This window comes from Ictidomys tridecemlineatus, chromosome 4 (assembly GCF_052094955.1).
Source record: "Ictidomys tridecemlineatus isolate mIctTri1 chromosome 4, mIctTri1.hap1, whole genome shotgun sequence".
Lineage (NCBI taxonomy): Eukaryota > Metazoa > Chordata > Mammalia > Rodentia > Sciuridae > Ictidomys > Ictidomys tridecemlineatus.
In genome coordinates, this window is record NC_135480.1 from 30,137,605 (window position 1) to 30,159,490 (window position 21,886).

The 21,886-nt window shown below is 49.4% G+C and overlaps 1 protein-coding gene across 4 annotated transcripts in view; it reads left to right on the forward strand.

The window, feature by feature from the left end:
* Window positions 1-8,693: 8,693 nt before the first annotated feature.
* Window positions 8,694-21,886, forward strand: part of Elf5 (E74 like ETS transcription factor 5) — a 37,560-nt gene continuing 24,367 nt past the window's right edge. The window contains exon 1 of one of the 4 annotated variants that reach the window (XM_078046251.1): window positions 8,694-8,832. In XM_078046251.1, coding sequence (XP_077902377.1) covers window positions 8,777-8,832 — 56 coding nt within the window. In that variant the 5' untranslated portion in view covers window positions 8,694-8,776. Of the gene's footprint in view, window positions 8,833-19,476; window positions 19,608-21,476; window positions 21,765-21,886 lie in introns of those variants that run through there. The other 3 variants (XM_078046249.1, XM_005327417.4, XM_078046250.1) reach the window with 3 other exon arrangements.

A 21,886-nucleotide genomic window follows, 5' to 3' on the forward strand; every position in this document is an offset into this window, starting at 1 on the left:
CCTACTCTCAGACTCAGTTTCTTTGCACATTGGTCCCCTTTCCTTATGCCATTGATGGCTTCCTCCATGTAATGAAGGAAAATGTCCCCCAGATCACCAGATTCATTGTCCTTGCAGTCCTTATCCCAGAGAAAGACAGATGTCCTCTTTCTCCGGATGCAACTCTACGCTCAGTGAGAACTCTGGCTGGCTCTGTTTGAGGTGCAGGAGGCTGGAGACCTCTATAAATGGCCAGCCTGGTCAAGGTCTAAAGAGTGCCTGGGAGGAGGGAAGAGGGACTTTAATAAAGGAAAAACAAGCCGCATTTAACCAGAAAAAGAGAAAAAGGGATAGTGGCCAGTCAAAAATAACAGGAGTCCCCCACATTACCAGGGGATACTTGCCAAAAGCAAGAACAAAAAGGTTGGACTCATGTCCTCTCTGGGATCGAGATGTCACTGCAAATAATAGTTTCATCAATTCTTCTCGCTCTGTCCTCTCCCAGTAGCCAGACCCTACCAAACCTTCAGCTTTAATCCAAATGTTACTGCTTCTGCAAGGTCCTATCTGATTCCCACTGTCAAAAGTGTTCATCCTGCACACCATTGTTGGGCACTCCCTGTGTGCCCAGAACAGAGCCCAACGTGACGTTCATACCATGTCATCTCATCGTCACATCTCATGAAATAAGTGTACGATTGCCCCCTAGGTTGGTTTGCTAGGCCTGCCAGAACAAAACTCCATCTCCTGGGTGGCTGAAACAATAGCAATTTATTCTTTCATACTTTTGGAGCCTAGAAATCCATATCAGGGCATTAGCCCAGGTGGTTCCTTCTGAGGCTGGGAGGGAGAATCAGTTCCATGCAGGAGCTGCTGGTAGCCCCACACATTCTTGGCGTGCAGATAGCTATCTTCTGCCATTTCTCCCACATCTTCCGTCCTCTGTATGTGTCTGTCTCTGTGTCCAAATTTCCCTTTTCCATAAGGACAGAATCATATTGAATTAGGACAGACCTTAATGATTTCATCTTAACGTGATCATCTACAAAGACCGTATTTCCAAACGCATTCATGGGTGTGGAAGTTTAAAACTTCCCTGCCTTTGGGAACATGCAACTTGACCAATAATACTTCCCTTTTACTTCTCACAGGAGGAGACTGAGTCTTGGGGAATTTATGTAATCTACCAGGGTCACGCAGCCAGTAAGAGATTCCAGTCTCTTAAGGTCCAGGGTCTTAAGAACCTTACTCTGTTTCTCTTCTTATCCTTCTCCAGAAATTTCATCTCTCTTCAGGACACTATTTTTGGAATTTGTGTACAGTTTTGCCTCACCCCCTTCTAGACCAAGACCTCCTTATGAGCAGAGGTTGATCATCTGTATTGTTATTTCTCCCAACCACCCATCAAGGGCTCAGCCAATAGCTCTCAGAGGTGGACATCAAGATCAGGCCAAACCTAACCCATGTTCTTCAGAGATCATTTCATTTGCAAACCAGAGAAGATTTGTCTTGAAGAGTTAAAACAAAACAAAAAAACTTTTCACTTGCTTCTCAGGTTTGTTTTGGCAAATATTTAATGAGTCCCTCCTTTGAGTTGAGCACAGTTCTAGGTACCGAGGACATAGACATAAATCAGAAAGAGCCCACACCCTACCCACTTAGCGCTTATAACCTGGTGGACAAGACAGATGAGTCAATAAATCCTTTTAATACCATCTCAGGAAGCATTTGACTTCTCAGGTAAAGATCATTTTAGTGTGAGGAGTCTTCCAAAAAAACCAATGAAAGCAGGCATTCTAGAATTTTCCAACCTCTCAGAAGTTGGAGAAGAGTTCCTATGAGTCAGGGGCCATCTTAACACTAGAATATAAGACAACACTGGCAAATCATCCCCCCCCACGGTACAGAGGAGAGTCAGACTAAAACAAGTATTCTTAAGAAACTGTGCTGAAGCTTGAACCAAGTCATAGAAAAATGTCTTGTGGCTTTCTAATCCAGGCAGATCTGAGTTCAAATGTAGATTCTGCTGCTCATTAGCTGTGTGCAAATCTCTCAACCTCTGAGTTTCTTTTTCTATCAAAAGGGAAAATAACAAATGGAGCCAGCTGCTAGGTGGGTTACACAGAACAAACACCCAAGCACCCCCACCCACCCACCACCCCCCACCCCTGTAGTAGCAGAGATCCTGGAAATGTAGTTAAGGCAGACTCTGGGCATGTTGGAGGTAGGTTGAAATTCCAGCTCTAAAGCCACCTTGGGGAGTTACTATTCCTCTCTAAACCTCGAGTCCCTCCTTCTAAAATAGGAAGAGTAACAATGGAGGTGTGTGAGGTTCACAAGATAGCTATCAAGGCGCTTAGCAGGAGGGTCCGTGACAGACTGGAGTAGTTCCACTCTTCTTGTGAACGTGGTCCTTTGGCTTTCCCTGTAACCTTCTGTTCTCTTCCTACCTTTTGTCCCAGGATTGTCTCTTATTGTGGTAAGATAGACATAACCTAAAATTTACCATTTTAGCCATTTTCAGGTGTGCAGCTCAGTGACATTAAGAACACTCCCAATGTTACGCCGCTATCACCCCCATCTACCTTCAGAACTTTGTCATCCTCCCCAGCTGAAACTCGGTACCTGTAAAGTACCCACCCGGCCCCAGTGCCTGTCAGCGACCACCACTGAAGTGTTCCAGGTACCTCATGGAAGTGGAGTCCTACAATCTTTTGTTTCTGGCTTATTTCATTTGGCATCACGTCTTCGAGTTCCGTGCACGCTGCAGCAGGCCTCAAAATGTCATTCTCTGACCCATTCATTTTAAGCCCAAGTTCAGGTTTTGTTCCTTCCTCCAACTCAGGCCACCTTCAGAGACACAATAACATACAAGATGGTGACGACAAGAAAGAAGCACAAATTATCTTTTTCCTAATTGCAAATACACTCATGCTGAGCACTCTGTAATCCCAGTAGTTCAGGAGCCTAAAGCAGGAGGATTATGAGTTCAAAGCCAGCCTCAGCAACTTAGTGAGACCCTGTCTCTAAATAAAATATTTTTTTAAAGGGCTATGTATGTGGCTCAGTGTTTGACAAAATAATAGCAATGCCTATTCTTTTCCACGGGACATCGGAGGACAGCTCAAAACTCCTTTAAAGGCCACGTGGTCACCCACGGCTTTGTGGAGAAGGGATGTGTTTCATGCAAGAAATGGCTGCTTGGCACTTCAGCCCCTGGGGTGGGGCATGGCTGAAGGACAGGCAGCTTCTCGCCAGTGTTTACTCCACACAGTACCATTATGTCTCCATAAATCTAGGCTCGCCGCTGTCTCCTATCTCTGGATCCAAAGTTGAAAACGCCCTACGGTTCTCCTCAGTAGGAGCATAAATCTCTCCTTAATCCTACTCACTTAAGACAAGAAGAAATACTGTGGGCTGTGCAGCCACTCCTTCATGTTCATAAGCTTGACCTGGCCTGGCCTGGGCCTCTGTCTCCCTCCGAGACTCTCGAGACTCTCGCCCATCAATGACAAAGGGCTGGGCTTTGGGAGGCTCAGTGTGCACCCCACGCTCAGTGGGGAGGTGCTCTACCCCACTCCACCCGCTGAGCTACCATCAAAAACATCCTGTAATGGTGTTTGTGATGGTGAAAAACTGGACACAACCAAACCGTCTAACACAGCCATGCAAACGCTGGAGGTCATGAAGAGCACAGTGAAGGACACAAAGGTGTGGAAGGGTGCATGTGTGTGCATGTGTGTGTGTCTGTGTGTGTGTACAAGCGCATCAGCTCATGTGAGGAGCAGTGACTTTGACTGTTCTTCTTCCGACTCCTCTGCATGTTCTGGAGAGGACATAGATTCTTTTGTGTGTTCAATTCTGAAGGTTGCCATCACGCATCACCACCATTGGGTGACTTACAACAACGGAAATTTATTCTCCCACAGTTCTGGAGGTCAGAAGTTCTATGCCAAAGTACCAGCATGGCCATTCCTCTGGCACAGTCGAGGGGAGATCCGTTCCTGGCTGTTTCCTGTTTCCGGTGCTGCTGGCCTTCCCCAGCTGGGGGTCCTCAGCACACGTCTCTCTGCCCCCTCACCTTCTCTTCCATGCCCCTGTGTTTAACTCCGCCTCTCATAAAGGCATGTGTGATGGCGATGAAGACACACTCTGCCTCTCGGGACCCTGCTCTACACACACTGTTCACTCCCGACCACGCAATGTGGGGTTCACAAACTCTGGGACACTGGAACTCGGGTCTGTCTTTGGAGAGTTACTCTTCAGCCCAGTATACTCAGGTTTTCCTAAAGTGCCACAACTTTGTGTGTTACTTTAACCCCATGCCCAGTACCTGGCTCATGACAGGCTCTAAGTAAGTTTTGTTCTGTTTTGTTTTGTTTTGTTGCAGAGATGAAAGGCCCAGGGAAGGTACCGTGTTCAGGTTGGAAAATTGTGGTGACTTCTTTTCCCTTTCTTTTATTGTTACTACTGATTTGGGGTGTCACTTCCTTCTTTTTTAAACCTAGATTTGGATATTTGTTCCTCTAAAACCAGGAAGCTAAAAACCTCCTCTAGTCCAATACCACAGCACAGAAGCAGCTGGAGGTTTCTCGACACCGTCTCTGTCCTAAAAGCCTGTGAGGGACAAACTCCCACCCTGTGCCCTCCTGGCCCATTCTTTTGTGCGGCCCCCTCCCCACAAAGCACACGAAGCTCTCAAGACATTGAGAAAGGCTCCATCCTGTCCCTGTGCCCTCTCCTTTCTAGCACCAGGAACACTGATGAGAACCACACCCCGAGGCTGGGCCCCCCAGGGTAACTGAAACTCCTTTCGCCCTCCACCTCTTAATTCCACCGACATTATTCACACTGAGCCTCCACAGGTTCTAGCTTAGGGATGGCAAATAGATATTCCTACCCTCTGCCTGCCACACACAGCAGGCCCAGAAACACGGTTCATGATGTGGATTCTGCACACACAGCATCGGGAACCTCCTCAACACGGCTTCTTGGGTAGCCAAGCCAGCCGTCCAATCTGGCACGTGGGATGAAAGCCATGTGCCATTCTTCATCCAGCCTGTGGTGAGGAATATGTCTTCATCACCAGCATCAGGTATGGATGGTGCTCCTGGTGTACACAGGGGTCTGTAATCCAGGTGTGGTTTCGAGAAAGATATGAAAAAGTCACAAGGCACTGCCAGGCAGCCAGGGTAAGAGTCAAAAGACACCATGCAGTCAACTGCCAGAGGAGCTGAGATGTCAGCAGAGACCCAGGAGGGCTCCAAGTAAGCTGCTGGAGGGAAACCAAGTCAGTGGGACCTTAACAGGAAGAATACTAGGTGCCCTCCAGCAGATGAATGGATACAGGAAATGTGGTATACATACACGATGGAGTATTACTCAGCCATAAAGAAGAATGACTTTATGGCATTTGCCCAGTAGATGGATGGAACTGGAAACTGTCCTGCTAAGTGAAATAAGCCAGTCCCCAAAAGTCAAAGGTCAAATGTTTTCTCTGATATATAGAAGCTAATCCAAAATAAGTGGGGGATAAAAAAAATAGAAGAAAGATCAGTGGAGTAGATAAAAGAGAAAGAAGGGAAGGGAGGAGGGATGGGATAGGGAAAGACAGTGGAATGAACCTGATCTAACTTTCCTATGTACTTATATGACTACGCCATAGTGGGTCTCACCATCTGTACATCCATAAGACACTAATTAAAAAAAAACTATAAGTAAATTGCAGAAAAATCAGTAGAGTAGAGGTAAGGAACCAGGGGAGGGGAGGGGGAAAGAGGTGGATTAGAACAAAGTATATTCCATGCTTTCGTAATTATGTCAAAATGAATCCTGATGTTATAACTAAAAAGAACCAATAATGAGACAGCAGCAGAAAAAAAAATAGACGTTAAAGAGAGTGTGGTCTAAAGCTCAGGGACACACAGGAATGGGTGAGATGTCTTCAGGAACTAGAAGTCAATGAATAGACTTACTCCCAAAGTCATTCAGGAATGGTATCCCCTCAGAGAGGCCCTTCCTGATGAGCTAAAACATGACCAAACCTAGACTGGGAACCCTACTAAGATAGGAACCTGTCTGCTTTGTTCTTCACAGGGCTCCAGGACAGGGACTATTCAGAAAATATCTTGGAAGGGGTGGACAGACCCAGATGCCTGCTGGGGATCTTGCAGGACCTGAGTCTGGAGAAAGACGCAGGCGCAGTTGTTGGCCGTCTTGGATGTCAAACCCAGGCACGTGGCCTACTGGAAATCTATTCCAAGTATTTCCCCACCCAACCCCACCAGATGTACGAGGGCAAAACAGCCATGCCACGAGCAAGTGCGGTTGGGGAACACGAATTAAAGTGGAGCACGTGCCTTTCCGGTCCATCTTTCTTTACCTTTACCATGTCCTTGTGGCTTTCCAAGTGTCCCCGAGGATTCACTCGCAGGGTTCTTCTCATTCTTTATTTTTTCTCTTCCTCTCTTTCTTATTTACCTTCTTCACAATTACTCTGGATTTAGTGCCTCCCTGAAGACACTCTGGGAGATGGAGCCACAGCAGGTGGAAGTTGGAAAGACGCTGGAGGAGAGGCGCATGCAGACACCATGGTAGGTTAGAGGATCAACCTGGGAGCGGGGAGGAGCAGAGGTAAGAGCCGTGAAAGGCAGAGCCCAGCTTGGATGTCGCAGGAGTCCTTCCTCCATCATCAGGTCCTAAAGAGGATGGGACAGGCACTGTCCTGGACAAAAGGGATAGAGAGACATCTCCAATGAGCCCATCCCTCGTGGACGGGGGGAGCACATGTTCTGGTTTCCCCCACATACCTATTAGAAAGTACCGTATTTACTCCCAAAATTGTCTTGGTCTGGATAATAACTGGCCCCTCAATGTAGGCACCATATTTGTTTTCAAAACTATCTTGGTTTGAATAACAAATGGCCAGCCAATTCATGCCTCTTATCTATTACAGAAGAAACTATGAGGCCAGCCCACAAGACACCTTTGTACAAAGTTGACATGGCCCACAGGTTCCTATTGGGACAAGTAGCTGTCTCCCTTGTGAGCATTAAGTAAAGGTGTTTTTGTGAGATGATGCTGGTCCTTCCAGCACACTCAGCCGGGCAGGTGGCGCTCAGGGTGGATTTCTGCCTCCACTCCCTCGCTGTGGGCAGGGATTTGCAATCCAGGTGTGGATTCAGGAATGAAGCAAAAAGACACAGGCCCTGCCTGCCCCAGCCCTCTTGTGCAGGGAACAGCCTGCGTAACAATTAGTTGACATCTTGAAGATGATCGGTGGCCAGTAAATATAAACACAATGCCCAAGAGTGGAAAGTACTGCAAAGAAAACTAAAGAGAAGGGAATGAGAGTCGTGGAGACGAACACGGTGCCCAAGTCCCGAAACCACCAGTGGCTTTGTGGTCTATGGCAATGGCGCCCCCTGGGGTCGAGTCGCAAGGCCTCACTGAGGTGCTGTTTTAGAGAGGGTGGTCAGGAAAGGCCTCTCTGGGGAAGTGGTAGATAATCTGGTGCTGACTGTAAGGAAAGAGGGACAAACATGAGGGAAACAGTCTCCATGACACGGTTGGTGACTGGCTTCATGCAAGGGCTTTGGGGAACAAGCGTTCCAGGTAACTTTGAACTTCATGCCTGAAAACCAGGGAAATGAAGGTGCCACTCAGGTTCACCCCACACACCAAGCCTACCACCAGTGGGCAGAACAGGGAACACACTGGCAAAAGAGGAGCGGTCCCTTGTCCTGGGGAGGTGACCAGCTCAGTCAGAATTTCCCAACATGCACCGGGTAGAGCCCTAGGTGGGTGGTCTGCTAGTGAGCGTGACTAGGAAAAAACTTTCCAAAGAAGTAGAGGAAACGCTGGGTTTAGCAAAATCAGACAGGTTTCTTGGGTGAAAGGCTCCTCAGAGCTTTTCCTAAGCTCATACACTGTGTGAATGCCACGCAGGGAATTCTTCCTAACCCGGATGCCTAAGCAAAGTCTGGGTCCCACAGTGTCTCAGGCGCTGCCCCCTGGGCGGTGGGGGAGGGGACTGGACAAATGCCAAATGGGCCAGAATGGAAAGCAGAGGTAGATAAGGGCGGGAAGGAGACTGAGCTGGCAGAGATAAGGAAGCCACCGCAGAGCCTCCTGCTCAGCCCCAAGGAGGGCAGGGGGTTCCCACAAGTGTCCGAACCCCCCAGCTGCCATCCAGCAGAGCTGCCTTTGGCTGTCCCCAAAGGCCTGGCTTCACCCAAGCTCCAGTGGTAACCTCTGAGTCAGCTCCCCTCGGGGCCAAGTTCAGCCTCTGACTGACTGGCTAAAGTGGTTGTCTGACTTCCTGGGCCTCCACTTACCCTTCTATAAAATGGGGATAAAAATATTGCCCTCCCTCTCCTGGGTGGCACGAGGCTTTGATAATTACTATTTGGCAGGGTGCTGAGGTGCTGACAAGCTCAGTCTGACACATTTCTCCCCGGCTCCTCTGGACGCCGAGCCTCGCCTCCCTGGAGACCTCAGGCCCGGGCAACGTGCAGCCAGAGCCCGGCGTCCGTCCGTCCGTCTCTGGCTCCCCATCTCCTTCTCTCTCATGACGCTCCCGTCCAAGCAAGCGCCGCGCCTCACCCTCTGCTGACACCTGGGCATTGTGGAGGTGGAAGAGCCAGACGCCAGCTGCCATTCCAGGACCCTGCTGCACCTGGGAGGCTGCTCAGGGCCGGGACACCCAGAGGAGGTGTCACCTGCCTGGAGGCAGCCATGCGGTGTCCTCGCTGAGGAGGAGGGGCCCGTGCAGCCGGGGCCATCACAGGCCACGGTGATGACAACATCGGAGGACCTGAGTCCAGCCCAGCCTGGTGGGACAAATGAGCTGAGGTGGGTGTCCGAGGGTGCATGGTGCCTTGGGGGCGGAAGGGACGCGGGTGTCCAGCGGACAGAGCTGTGTTTGCCTCAGTGCTAACCAGCCCCGTGACCACTCTGAAGGGGCAGAACAAACCTCCTCAGAGCACCATGGTCTTCTTGGGGCTGCTTCCCCTCCAGCGTGACTGTGAGCTTCACGGTTACCCAATCTCAACCAAATCAGGGGTGGCGGGGCGTCTGCCAAGCTGCACCTGGTGTCTGAGCTTGGGCTGGACTCCCTTGGAGACAGCTCCGCATGTGGCGTAAGTGGCCTAGGCCAGGGTAGGAGGATGGACGAGGAGGAGCCGTTGGGCCTCTTTGTGTGACTTTGAGACTGGTGTGCTCATCTGCAGGATGGGGTCGTGACGTTAGCTGGCCTCAGAGCCCATTCCCGTGCGTTGGGCATTTCACGGATCCAGTGCCACCTTGCTTATCTGCACAGACATGCCTTCTGCTTGGCCCCCAAGCATCGCTGGGGGAGTGAGTTTTCATTTTCTCCCTTGGCTCAATTCAGCTGCTGGAAAATGCCTGCGACGGGGCTGAGATCCATGGGAATGTGGTTGGAAACCCCTAGACCCCCGACCCTGAATGGCAGTGTTAAAATCGAGATCTCTTAATTCCTGGCACCTGGGAGGACCAGAGAGGGACTAGGTTAGAGAAGACGGTCGAGGTCTGCGTGGCTCAGTTTCCAGTCCCTGCCTTGTTTAAAAACAGTCGCCGTCTTTAGCCCTAGCATGTTACCAAGTGACTTGTCAATGTCAGAGGAGTCACGCAAAGAATCTCTGGCACGTCGTTAACCTCGTTCCAACATGTAATTAGCCCAAAAGGCCTCCTCATGGCCTCCATACAGCCTGACATCATAAAGAAGCAGATATTTTACTATTCACCGAGCACTGTGAAGACTTGAAAGAGTTAATTATGGCTCACTGGAGTCTGTCCCCAAAAGCCCGGGACCCAGGAAGGAAACTGTCTATTTTTGAGTGTCCCATCTTCAAGAGAGGAACTCAGAGCTGTTTTCTCCATGGAGTCTGAGTGAGCCTGGTTTGAAAGTAGACCCACGGAGGTCCCGGATGAAGGGCTGGAGGTTGGACTTGGATGGGGGCCTTCCTCCTGGTTGGGGCCATGTTATTTTAAGAGATATCATCTGTACAACCCCGGGAGAGAAAAGAGGAGCCAGGAGAGCTGGAATTCCACTTACCCTCCTGGTTCCATGGGGTGAATCCACCTAGAGCTGCTTGCAATCTCTGAGCTGGAGAGTCCAGGAGTGTGGCCAGAGTTCAAAGGGAGTTCAGTCCTAATCTGGATGTTACAATCTAACGAGCAGGCTCTCAGGACATTATTATCAGTCAAGTGTAATTATAGATAAAATAGTTTTATTAATCAGCTTCCTAAGGGGACTGTGTTTATCTGATGATTGTGTGTAGAATGTGTGCATGGGGGAGGAGGAGGGAGGAATCTGCTGTGTGGTCTATGTGATGGAACGGGGGAACGGGGTCCAAGGACAGAATGACACACATGTGGCTGGGAGTCACGTCTACATGCTAAGTGAACTCTGTGCAAGAGAGGCAGGACTGAGTGCGGTAGCAGAATGGTGTGTGTGTGTGTGTGTTTACCCAAGTTCTTGTTTCTCCACTAGACCTTGGATCTCCACTAGACCTTTTCTCCCACCCCCCCAGAAAAGGACTTTCCCATATTCAGACTTAGGTGGGGGGACCACAGAGCTCCTTGTTTGCAAATTCCACCTGCAGGTCTCCTCTTGGGTCATGCTCAGTCACAGTTCCAACTTGGCTTGCCTTAGGTGTCCATCACCGTAAGTCACTTCGTCAGTTCTGAGTGGTCCTGAACAGGCAGGGCTCCCCCTCCATAATTGTTTGGACTGACCCCAAAGTCAACTCCACTCACCCCTGAGTAGGAGAAAGGAACTTTGTGGGATTCAGATGCTGGAGCTCTCTGTGGAAGTCTGCAGGTCTGACTTCGACTCTCTGAAGCATCAGAGGTGAGGTGGGTGTTGGGTGACACTCCAAGGCTGGGGCCCCTAAAGTGAGGCTGAAGGCTAGGCAGCTGCCTATGGAACAGGCCCAGAGCCGGTCTGGTCACCCTGCCCTTCCCCTGCAATCTCCTTGAAGCATTAGGTGCCTTCTCGGCAAATGCCCCATGTCTGCTGGCTCATGCAACTCACCGTCCATGTGGCCTGGAACGTTTGAATTGTGCCCCCAACACCACTACCTCCCATCAGAGGCCCTGGTGCAAATTCTGCCCTCTGTCTTGAACTTTGCTTGAAGTGACAGCTGTAACCTGGGTGGACACAACCTGAAAGCCAGAAAGCCCAAGGGGCTGTTTTCTTTCCCATCGAGGCAGGTGGCCCACATTCTCCCGTGGGGACTTCAGAAAGGTGACCTCACCAAAGCCCCACCCCCAGGGCCTGTGCAGAGAGATGTAGGTGGTGCCGTCTGGATTGGTTACGACCAAGAGGCAGTTCTGTGGGCAGGTCTGCGGTGACCCCTTGGATTCCTGGACCTTCTTTGCTCCCAAAAGGGCACATTGAAGTCGGGGGGGGGGAGTTGGGGTGAAGGAATGAATGTTGTATGAAAACCTTGTTCCATTTAAGCTACTTAAGGACAATTGGCCAGATATAGTGACCTCCTGACTCCTAGGTTCATCCTTTTTTTTTTTTGATGAGTTCCAGATAAGAAACTAAAAATGAACAAATGGATATATGAGTACCTAATGATGTGCCAGATGTATACACTCATATTGTTTTGGTTGATGTAGGGAGCAGCTAACCTTGTTCTCATTTTGCTGATTAGGAAACTGAGACTTAGCTTGGGTTAATAATAATTGTATGATGATGATGATATAATAATTTACTGAGTGTTTAATAGGTGCCAGAGCACTGGGCTAAGTAGTTCTTCTGTTATATCATCTCACTTAACAGTCAGCAAAACTTTATGGAGGGATCATTTATTTTCAGAAAGGGACACTGAGGCTCAGAAAGATAAGTGATTTGGCTAAAGATTGAGATCTGAAATCCGAACCCACATCTGTCCGACTTAAAGTCTTATTAGTTCTTCCCAACACTGGCTGTTCCTTAGTGGTCTTTTCATCTGGTTTTTCCTCTTAGCAACACCATGGTAACCTGTTTAATTACGCTGCTCCAAGGGGAGCCACGGGGTCAGCTGTCAACTCCAAGGGAAGCGTTGACCCACCCATCTGCCTTGGCACACGGAGAAGGAATTAAAAGGTAGTTTTATAAAAAGGGATGCGGGTGAGAGTGAAGTTAGGACTTTGAAGTCACCCGTCTTCGCTTGACCTCCCTGGGCTCAATGATAATACCAAGGCTGTGGACCCGGGGCGCGTATCTTGCGGGTAGTCAGTTCCTAAGAGGAGCCTCCCTTGGTCTTCAAGTTCAAGATACAAGTGAGTCCATGTTGGTGGTGAGACTGGGAAGCTTCCCGGCCCGGGGGCTGTCCCCTCAGACCTACCAGGAACCATTGGATTCCCCGTGGGAGATAATGGCAAACTTTGTATTAACGTAATAAACCAAAAACACTTATACAAATTTCATAAAAAAACAGAATGCCTACCTTCATACACGATTCTGTTTTCCACAGAGACTGGTTCTCCAAATGAGTTTCTGATCAGAGCCAACCTTAGGAAATTTCAGAGTGTGATTTATCCCTTTGAACTTGTTGTGATGGTGGTAGTGGTGGTGGTATTGGTTTTGGTACTGGAAATCGGACCCAGGGGCATTTAAATGCTGAGCCACAGCCCCACCCTTTTGTATTTTCTTTAATTTTAGAGACAGTTCTCACTAAGTTGCTTAGGGCCTTGCTAAGATTCTGAGGCTGACTTTGAACTCAGGATCCTCCTGCCTCAACCTCCAGAGCCATTGGGATTAGAGGCATGCGCCACGGCGCCTGACTACTCCCTCGAACTTTTCATGGCAAATGAAACTGTGGAAGACGGCAAAATATTGCAAAGCCATGATAAAAAAAAAAAAAAAAAAAAAACTATTAGTTCAGAGCTGACGGAAGAAGAAAACCAAGCAAGAAGCTCATAAGAAACATCAGTATGACTCTCAGGAAAGAAAGAAAGTGAGGCAAGAGTAAGAACAAACCTAAAGTTTGTGATCAAATCCCCATTTAGTGCCCTGCACAAGGTTGCCCCTGCAGAGTGACAAAATCCGAGGTTTCCTCAACGATGAGGTCCCGTCCATGGGCTAGAGGCCGCTTGTTCATAAGGCCGGGGCTGCCAGGGGGGACAGGTGAGGCTAAGCCGACCCTTGCTGAGTAGGCATCGGGGTAGCCACACTCCTCCCCTCCTCCCCTGCACCTCCAGGCTCCTTCCGTGGAAAGAGCCTCCCCTCTGGTCACCTCAGGTACCACACAGCACAGTGAGTGGTCAGTAGCCTGGACTTTGAGTCAGGTGATCCCAGAATTGAATCTGGTACAGCTGCTTAGGTGGATAACCCTGAGCAAATTACTGAAGCTCTTTGAGCCTCAGTTTCCTCGTCTGTAAAATGGGGATAATGATAGCCCCTACTGCTGCTGTTGTTGAGCCTGGCCCATAATAAGCATCCGTTTTTAGTAGGTTATCCCAACCCTTCCTCGCTCAGCTCAAATCCCACAAGAAGTTTTTTTGTTTTTTTTTTCAGATTGCCCCAGACCTTATTAGCCTCTTCTCCCCCAAAGTCCTAAAAGTTCCTAACTCTTGAAATTATTAAATATTTCCTCTTGAGTTCTGTGTTAAGGTATCTGTTCCTCCAAGGCCATATCTAGGTTTTACTCTTTTTTATATTGTTCTTATTTATAAATATAATGCTACCTTGTTGCATTTATTGGGTTTTTATGACTATATTTACCAAATTCAAATGTTTGATATATACTTCTGTAATCAAGATAAGCTTCCTAAGCCGGGCGCTATGGTACACACCTGTAATCCCAGAGGCTTGGGAGGCAGAGGCAGGAAGATCACGAGTTCAAAGCCAGCCTCAGCAACTTATCGAGGACCTGAGCAACTCAGTGAGCTCTGTCTCTAACTAAAAATACAAAAAAAAAAAAAAATTAAAAAAAAAAAGGTGGGAGGTAGGGTTGCTGGGAATGTGGTTCAGTGGTTGAGTGCCCCTGGGTTCAAAACCTAGAATTAAAAAAAACAAAAAAGATAAGTTTCCTAATCCATCTGTACATTTAACAGTGTGTTCCCTCCCCAAGATTATTATTTAAGTAAATAAACATGGTAGAAAATATCACCCACAGAATCTTAGAGATAACGTTTGGTTAATCAATGAGGATAGATCCACATGGATCCAATTGTAAATTCCCCACCATCCTTCCTCACCTGCCACCCTCTGTCCCCAGGCCCTTCCACCCCCATGCCTTTGTATGGTGACTGACAGGAGAGAGGAGTTTGGTCTGGGGATAGGAAAACCAGCGTGGTCACACACACACTGTCAGGCTACCTGAGTGCTCATTCCCACTCGGCAGGTGAGCAAACAGGTTCAGAAAGTCAAGTTCACCCTGCGAGTTCAGGGCTAGCCTGCCTGTGGGAAGATCCAGGCTTTAATGAATGGTTGAGGCTGGGAATCATGGCCCATGCCTGTAATCCCATCAGCTCAGGAAGCTGAGGCAGGAGGATCTTGAGTTCAAAGCCAGCCTCAGCAATGGCGAGGCACTAAGCAACTCAGTGAGACTCTTGTCTCTAAATAAAATACAAAATAGGGCTGGGGAGGTGGCTCAGGGGCCTAGTGCCTGGTACCCACCCCCTGGCAAAAAAATGAATGTCGGAATATCCGTTGTTAACCTTCATTAGTGAGGCTCCAGATGAACTGAGCTCCTTAGTCATGTCTGCAGGCACAGGCTCACTTGCTGTAGGGATTTCAATGGTGGCGCCACTGGTCCCAACTCACCCTCTAGAGCATGGAGTGGCTCTAGAAGTCAGGGCCACCGTTTCTCAAATGGTCGCCCCCAAAAATCTCAGAATGCAAGCTCGTGCCTGCTGAGGCACTGGGGTTCAACAGGAAGACAGACAAAGGAAAAGGCTGCGTCAACAGCCCTCCCCTGAGAAGGGTCACCTCCCCCACCCTCTCGGATCCATGCTCTCTCGGAGCCAGATTCGTATTTCTGATCCAAAACCCTGGAAATCCTCAACAGGTTGACTTCCCCTACTGAAAGAAAGCGGGAGAGGAAATGGAGCCAGGCAGCTGTGCCAACTCTTTCCCAAACATCAGAATTAAACTTTAGGAATTCACTCTTTTTCCATGATGGATCTTAACAAAATCAGCTTCTGCTAGTTTTCATTAGTAGTTCTCATTGTCCTTAAGTTTCTGCCAACCATTGTCTTGGCCAGAGTTTGCCTCCTCTGCTGGAGATCCATACAGATGCCTTCTTTGCTTCCGGAGGTTCATACCCAAGGAAGGGCTCCTAATTAGGGAGCCACCTCACTGTTGCTCTCAACTGAATTGGGGCTCCTGGTCAGGAGGATGGACAAGGTGGAGAAGTAAAGAGTGAGTTAGACACAGGAGGATACCCCAAAAGAAAAAAAGAAAGAAAGATCTGAGCGTGCACAATCCAGAATTCCTGAAGCATCTATTTGTCCTCAGGTCCATGCCTTGTATTTAAGGGCACAAAAGGTCTACAACTCTTGTCCTTGCTCTCAAGGGCCCTGCCAGCCATCTGGGGTACCCCAAAACATTGGTAGGTCTTCAGCCTACATTCTGCCTCCCCCAGAGGTACCAAATGATAGCACAGTGGCCTACCTCAGCTCAAATCCAGCCCCAGCTGTGTGACATTGGGCGAGTTCCTTGAACTCTCGGTACCCGTCTCCTCATCAACAAATTTCAGGTGGTGACAATGATACTTACCTCGTAGGAAGGCTGTAAGAATTCAATGACTGAATACACACAGCCTGCCGGGACAGTTCCTGGCACCCAGGAAAGGCTAGCAAACGGCAGCTGGTAGGATTCTTCCCTGTGGCAAAGCAACGTCATCCTCTTTGGTACGGTAATCTCAAAGGTCGGGATCTCAATCAACTTCGGCATCTCTCTCCATGGCCCGTTATCACTGCTGCCATTACTAAAGTCCACTGTGCACCAGGAGTGATCACAGACCAGGTCCTGATAAGGAAACTGAGACCCAAGACATGGGGGTGGGGGGCTCAGCTAATGTTTTGCAGGCAGCAGGTGCCAGGAGTTTGCTGACCACACATCCAGGGACAGAAAACTTTGTTCTTAAGTATTTGAGCCAACAGAGCATAGAAAATATACAACTGTTCCAGTAGGTTCCTTTCTAAAACGACATCAGGAGATGGAACCAAACAGCATCTGCCACAGTTTACTTAAACCTTTCTTTTGCTTCACTTTGGTTTTGGGCCGCCTCTTGCAGGGGAGGTCAATGTGGCAGATTTGTGGGAAGAGGAAACACTGGCGTGGAGGGAAGGTTCTAGATGTGGCAGAGGCATGGAGCCCCTTGCATCCAGCAGAGAAGTGGGTGGGACACTCGATAGGACCCCACCCTGTCCCACAGCCACGCGTCCCTTGAACACAGGATTCCTTGATGTGAGTCTGTACCCAGTGTCTTCTTTGTTCCAAGAACCATGCAGGCACAAGATCCCATGAGGTCCCAGGATTTCCACCCCAAGTAAGAGACAGACTGTGCTGGCAATGACCGTGAGACACGGGACCTCAGGCCAATGGAGAGGGAGGGGAACAGAGAGGCAAGTGCCAAGGCCAGTGCAGAAGCAGAGAAGCCAACTCGAGCTCCAGTTTCCACAGTCTGGTTTTAACACTTGGGCAGGCTTGAGGTCGACCTAGGGCTGGTCACCAACCAGCTGGGTGACCCTCAACAAGCACGTTACTTCTGTTTCCTCCTCTTAAAAAGGAAATGATAGCTATTCTCCAGCATTTCGGTAAAAATGAGCAAGATAAGACAGATGAGCCAGCCAGCACAATATTGGGCTTGGTAGACACTCCATACCTACGTGATCCCTCCCCACCACCAAAGAACTAGCCCAGGAGCACCCAGAAACTGGTAGGCCCTGCAGTGAAGAGGATGGGCTCTGGAAGCAGGCAGTCTAGAATAAAATACTTGCTCTACCACTTGTTCACAATGTGACCACGAACAAGTTACATTAACCTCTCTGTGCCTCAGTTTCCTCATCTGTAAAATGGAAGTGTTCCGACCTTGTTGAAGATCCGTGAAAATTTAATGTTAGGAATGTCACAAGACAAAACATAGATAAGCCACATTTAAAAACTCCCCGTGTTTTAAATCGTTAAGTTACACAACCAGCCGACAGCTGATGGGTTCCCCACTTTGCAGAAGAGGCAACTGGAATTCTGAAATGCTCCATCTGCTTCCCAGGTGTACCCGGCCAGCAATGGCTGAGCAGGGATTCAAACCTGGGGAGTGTCCCTCCAGAGTCAGCTTGTTTAATTACTCTGTTATGAGATTAAGCCCCAGGAATGTTCCCTGTTATTGCTACATGGTGACACCAGAACAGGCTGGGGAATCTGAATGCCCCATTCCGGCCTCTGCAGGCCTTCGCCCTCCTCCTCCTCCTCCTCCCCCCAAGCCCCATCTCTTTTCTGTATCCAACATTCGTCACACAGTTGTTAGAAGCGTGGTATTTGAGATCACCCAAGATCTCCATTCCAATCAAATTTAGATTACGTGTGATGCTTAAACTTAATTAGAGTTCAATTCCTCTTTTATTTTAGTTTTATCTTAATCACCCCTTTTATCCACTGGTCAGAAGCCTGTAATTTCACACAGTCACCCAGAGATGCTGCGTTGTGCATTCAGGACTCTTGATATGGTCAGTCACCATCAGACACGTCCTCTGCCAGAGAACTGCTTCCTGGCGAATAATCGAGCCCGGAGAGTGTAGTAAAAATGTAATTTCTCCAAAAGGCTCTTTTCTAAAAATACTATCACACTAATATGTTTTCCCCGATAACACCTCCACTGTGAAAAATGAACACATAGCCACATGGAGAAGATGGGACAGTGCTCAGCAGGTAGGACTGAGAGAGGGCCCTGGAGACCAAGCAGGAAGAGAAGTCTCAGGGCTTTAGAGCTTACAGGAATCCCAAGACCATCTAATCCAGTTATTTTTTGCAAAGTCCTTTTAAGTGCAGATTCTTTTGTTCAAGTGAAATCTTACCCAGAAGATTTATAGAAAAGCTGAGATGCTCTTACTGAGTCACAAGGATGGTGGTGGGGGGGGGGTGGCATTCAGAATCCAACGCCACTCCATACCCTTTCTCTCACCCCTTATGAGGGCTCTGGGGAACCCCTAGGGTTCCTCAGGACTCAGTTTGAAAATCACTATCCTAATTCCCCTTCCTCCCTTTAGCACCGGAGAGAATGAAGCCCAGAGTAGCTGCCTGACTTGCCCGAGGTCACAGAGCCAAGCAGCAGCCCAGGTTGTCCCCTTATCTTTCTTTAACAACTTTTCCATGATGACACCTAAATCCTTTAATGAACTGCCTTTTGTTTGCTCCAGCTCCGGGTGTGAGTTTGCATGTTTGTGCCCATGCCCAGTGTTCCCAAGAAAACCTAACAAACCAGTCCCTCGCTTTCCCTTTAAAGCTTGGAGCCTGCAGTTTGGACACCATGTCTTGGCCCGCTCAGATCCCCAGGAGCCCGCATGGAAGGCAGAGGTTGTAAACCTCGCCCCGCAGCTGACCTGGGGCTGTTTCACCATCTAAATTAGGTTGAGTTTCTGCTCCCCAGGGAAGGCTGAAAATGCCGTGAGTTTTCAGAGAGACACCCAAGAAAGCCAGCAGCCAGGTCAGGGCCCTGGGCCCTCCCGCTGAGGACACATGACTGTCCTCTTGGGGAACAGGGCAGGGGCGAGGAGCCACGTGGTGGCTCCGTGTGTCCAGATGTGGACACGTTGAATAAATTCATGTGGTTGATAATCGCACTGGTGCTCACAGTAGAAAAGCCCAGCGAAGGTCTCTCAAGCCACCTGTGCCCGTCACCTGGCCGAAAGGGGCAGGTTGGAAGAAATGGTGGAGAAGAAGGGACTCAGATCAATGTGCCGGGTGAAGGAAGTGTTGGGAGCATAGCAGCTAAGGACGTTACCTTAGATGGCCCTCCCAGCAGCCCAAGAACAGAGGTCATTCCTTGCATTGGCTGATGTCACTCAGACAGGCTCATTAACTTATTCTGAGTGACACAGCTAGAAAATGGATTCAGATTCTGGGTCCCTCCAAAGCATCTCCCACTGCAGAACCGGCATCCTTTACCACTACCCCACACTGCCCCACCCTTCCTTCCTACCACACAGGAAAAAGGGCAAATGATACGACATATTAAGGCATAGGATTCGGCCAGCCCCAGGGGAGAAGTGACACAGACAGGCACTAGGGCTGGATTTCTTAGTTTCCCCCTCCAGCTTTGCCCCAAGAATTCCCCAGCACACGCTGGATCTTACGAATCATTCTCCCAGAGGCAAGAATGCTCTGCTTGTTTACTGAATCCCCTGGACCAGGGGGTGAGTGAGCTGGGTACAAAGCAGGATAAAGGTAAACTTTCTGCATGTGAGCACCATCCCCCCCCCCTCCAAGGAGCATGTCACACTGTATGTCACCGTCATCAAAGGGGCTGTGCATAAACCTGAAAAACCAAACGAACCTGTCTGTAGGTGTCACTTATATCACAAGGCTACAGGTGCCTTTTTTCCGCCGTCTGCTGGTGCCGGGAGCGCCTGCCTTCGCTTGTCTCTGGACCTACAACCGCTGTCCTCACGTAAGCACTTTTCTTTACTCTCTTGGATGAACCTTAAGGGACATCAGGGCTCAGAGGCTATACCCAGGACCCGGGTCTGTTTCTCAGTCTCCAGTTCCAGCGCCAGCCCACTGTGACTAGGCGGTCCCAGTGCCTCCCGGGAGCTGTTTGACTCAGAGGCCACTGCCTGCCCAAGAGGGACATTTTTCCCTCCCCAGGCTATGGGGCCACCCACCCCCTCTCTCCAGCCCCTGCTCCCCTGGATCACTTGATAGAAATAAGGGGAACTGGGAGTGAATGCTGACAGGGGCTCCACCCTCCACCCTCCCTAAAGCTGTCTGTACACAGACAAAATCTCAGCTTCAGGCTGAGCCCCCCCCACCCCATACCTGCACTGGGCTCCTCAGATCCCCATTGGCCTGTCCCCCACTCCCCACCCCCCACCCCCGCTCAGACACAGAGGACTGCCTTGTTACAGTCTGGGGCATTTTTCAGGAATTTTTTCTGTACAAAAAGGGTTTAAAGGAATCCCACTTCACCCTCTCACACACCCGCTTAGAGTCGTATATTTCCAGAAAGGCAATGGTGAAGGGTTTTTTTCCACTGTCTTCCCTGGGGTATGTGGGTTTCCTGTGTTTCTCCCCCTGCTGGCAGCAACTGGTAGCGCAGGCTCCCTCCTGACCCAAGCTGGGGACCCGCATCCATCTGCATGAACGGGCTGAGAATTTCATGAACTGGAAAGGAAGGGTGTCGCAGATCATTAGGTAGGACTTCTTCATTTCACCGTGGAGAGAACTGAAGTCCCCAAAGGCTCCGTGATTTAGGAAGACAGCTTTTTGTGGTTTGGTCTAAAGATCCAGGAAAATGGGTTATTTGCTCATCCGAGTGAAAGCTGGGTTTTGTGGTCTCCGTGTCCTCTGTGAGTCTTTCTTCATGAGTCAAGGTGTATTTGACAGGAGTTTCCTGTGCCGTTGTCTTCTTCTCTCTGACATGGCTAGAGTAGCAATTTTTTGGTATGTTGACGGTGGTCGATTTTTCCCGCGGGGACAGGAATGGGTGTAGATATTATGCCAGTCTTCGAGTGAGCATAATATATTAACTCATTTTATTAAATCCTTAGGACATTCTGAGGATTTCATGTGAAAATTACCATTTTAAGGGTGAGGGAACATTTTAAGCTCAGGGATGGTCCTGAATGTTGATATAGCACAGCGGTATGAAAAAACAAATTAAGAATTTGAGCAGAGGGAGTAGTAGAAAACGGGATCTGTGTCTCCTGCCTTGGGAGTGGCCGAGGTAGAATTAAATCCCCCCCCCCCCGAAATGCAAAACAGGTGGACTTTGCGCTGAAGCCCCACAGCAAACGATATGGCGTACCCTCTATGGGTCTACGCTGCACCTTCCAAAAAACAGCTAAAAACAAACAACCAAACTCCCTAAGCAAGTTGAAGAAAAATGAGGAATCACTTGATAAGCCGCCAGCTCGGCTCTCAGGGTGGCTGTGGTTTCTCCCAGAGCAAACACTCATGTGCCCAACCCACAATCCTTTCACAGCAACTGTTGAAATATCCCACTCAATGTGCCCCCTTCTGAAGGAGGTCTGAAGAGTGGGAAGTTGACTCCGCCTCCCCCACAAGGCTCAGGACCCAGTGGACACTCAGGTGTCCCGGGGGCTTGGGAGGAAGAAAACATTTTTCTTCCCAGCCACACTGCCCAGATGGTCGGATTGGGGAAGGACCTGTCAGTCCCCTTTGGTCCGCGGTTTGCACCTGCGTGGCCTTGTTCTATCCGGCGATGTTTTGATACATAAACAGCCAATGTGGAGGTGCTTAATTGGGTAGATTTTTGGTCACATGCCCGGAGCAAAGTTGATGATCCCCGCCAGGGTCAGGAAGGAATTTTCCTCCTCTGGTAAACTGGCCAAGGCTGGGTGGTTTTCTCCTTCGCCTCTCTCTGGAAGGCTGAGCAGAGGTGCCTGGGTGCTCAGGCCATGGGCCCTGCACCTGTTATTGCTGCCTCTGGTCCACGAGGGGGTGAGAAGCACACAGGCCTGTCCTGACTGGGTGGACCCTCTGTGCGGGCCGTCGGTGTGTAAGCTGGCTCCGAGACGGGCGTAGGAAGCCACCAGAGGCATCAGGGGACCTCAGCTTGCATACCATCGCTGTCTCACTCCCAAAGGTACCTGAAGCCAGTCTTTCTCATGCCTGATTCTTCCACCTTGTGTTAATCGTGTTTAATCCTTTTCCTACTGACCCGGCAGCTAGAACAGTAACTAATACTGGGGGAAACGGATTCCCACC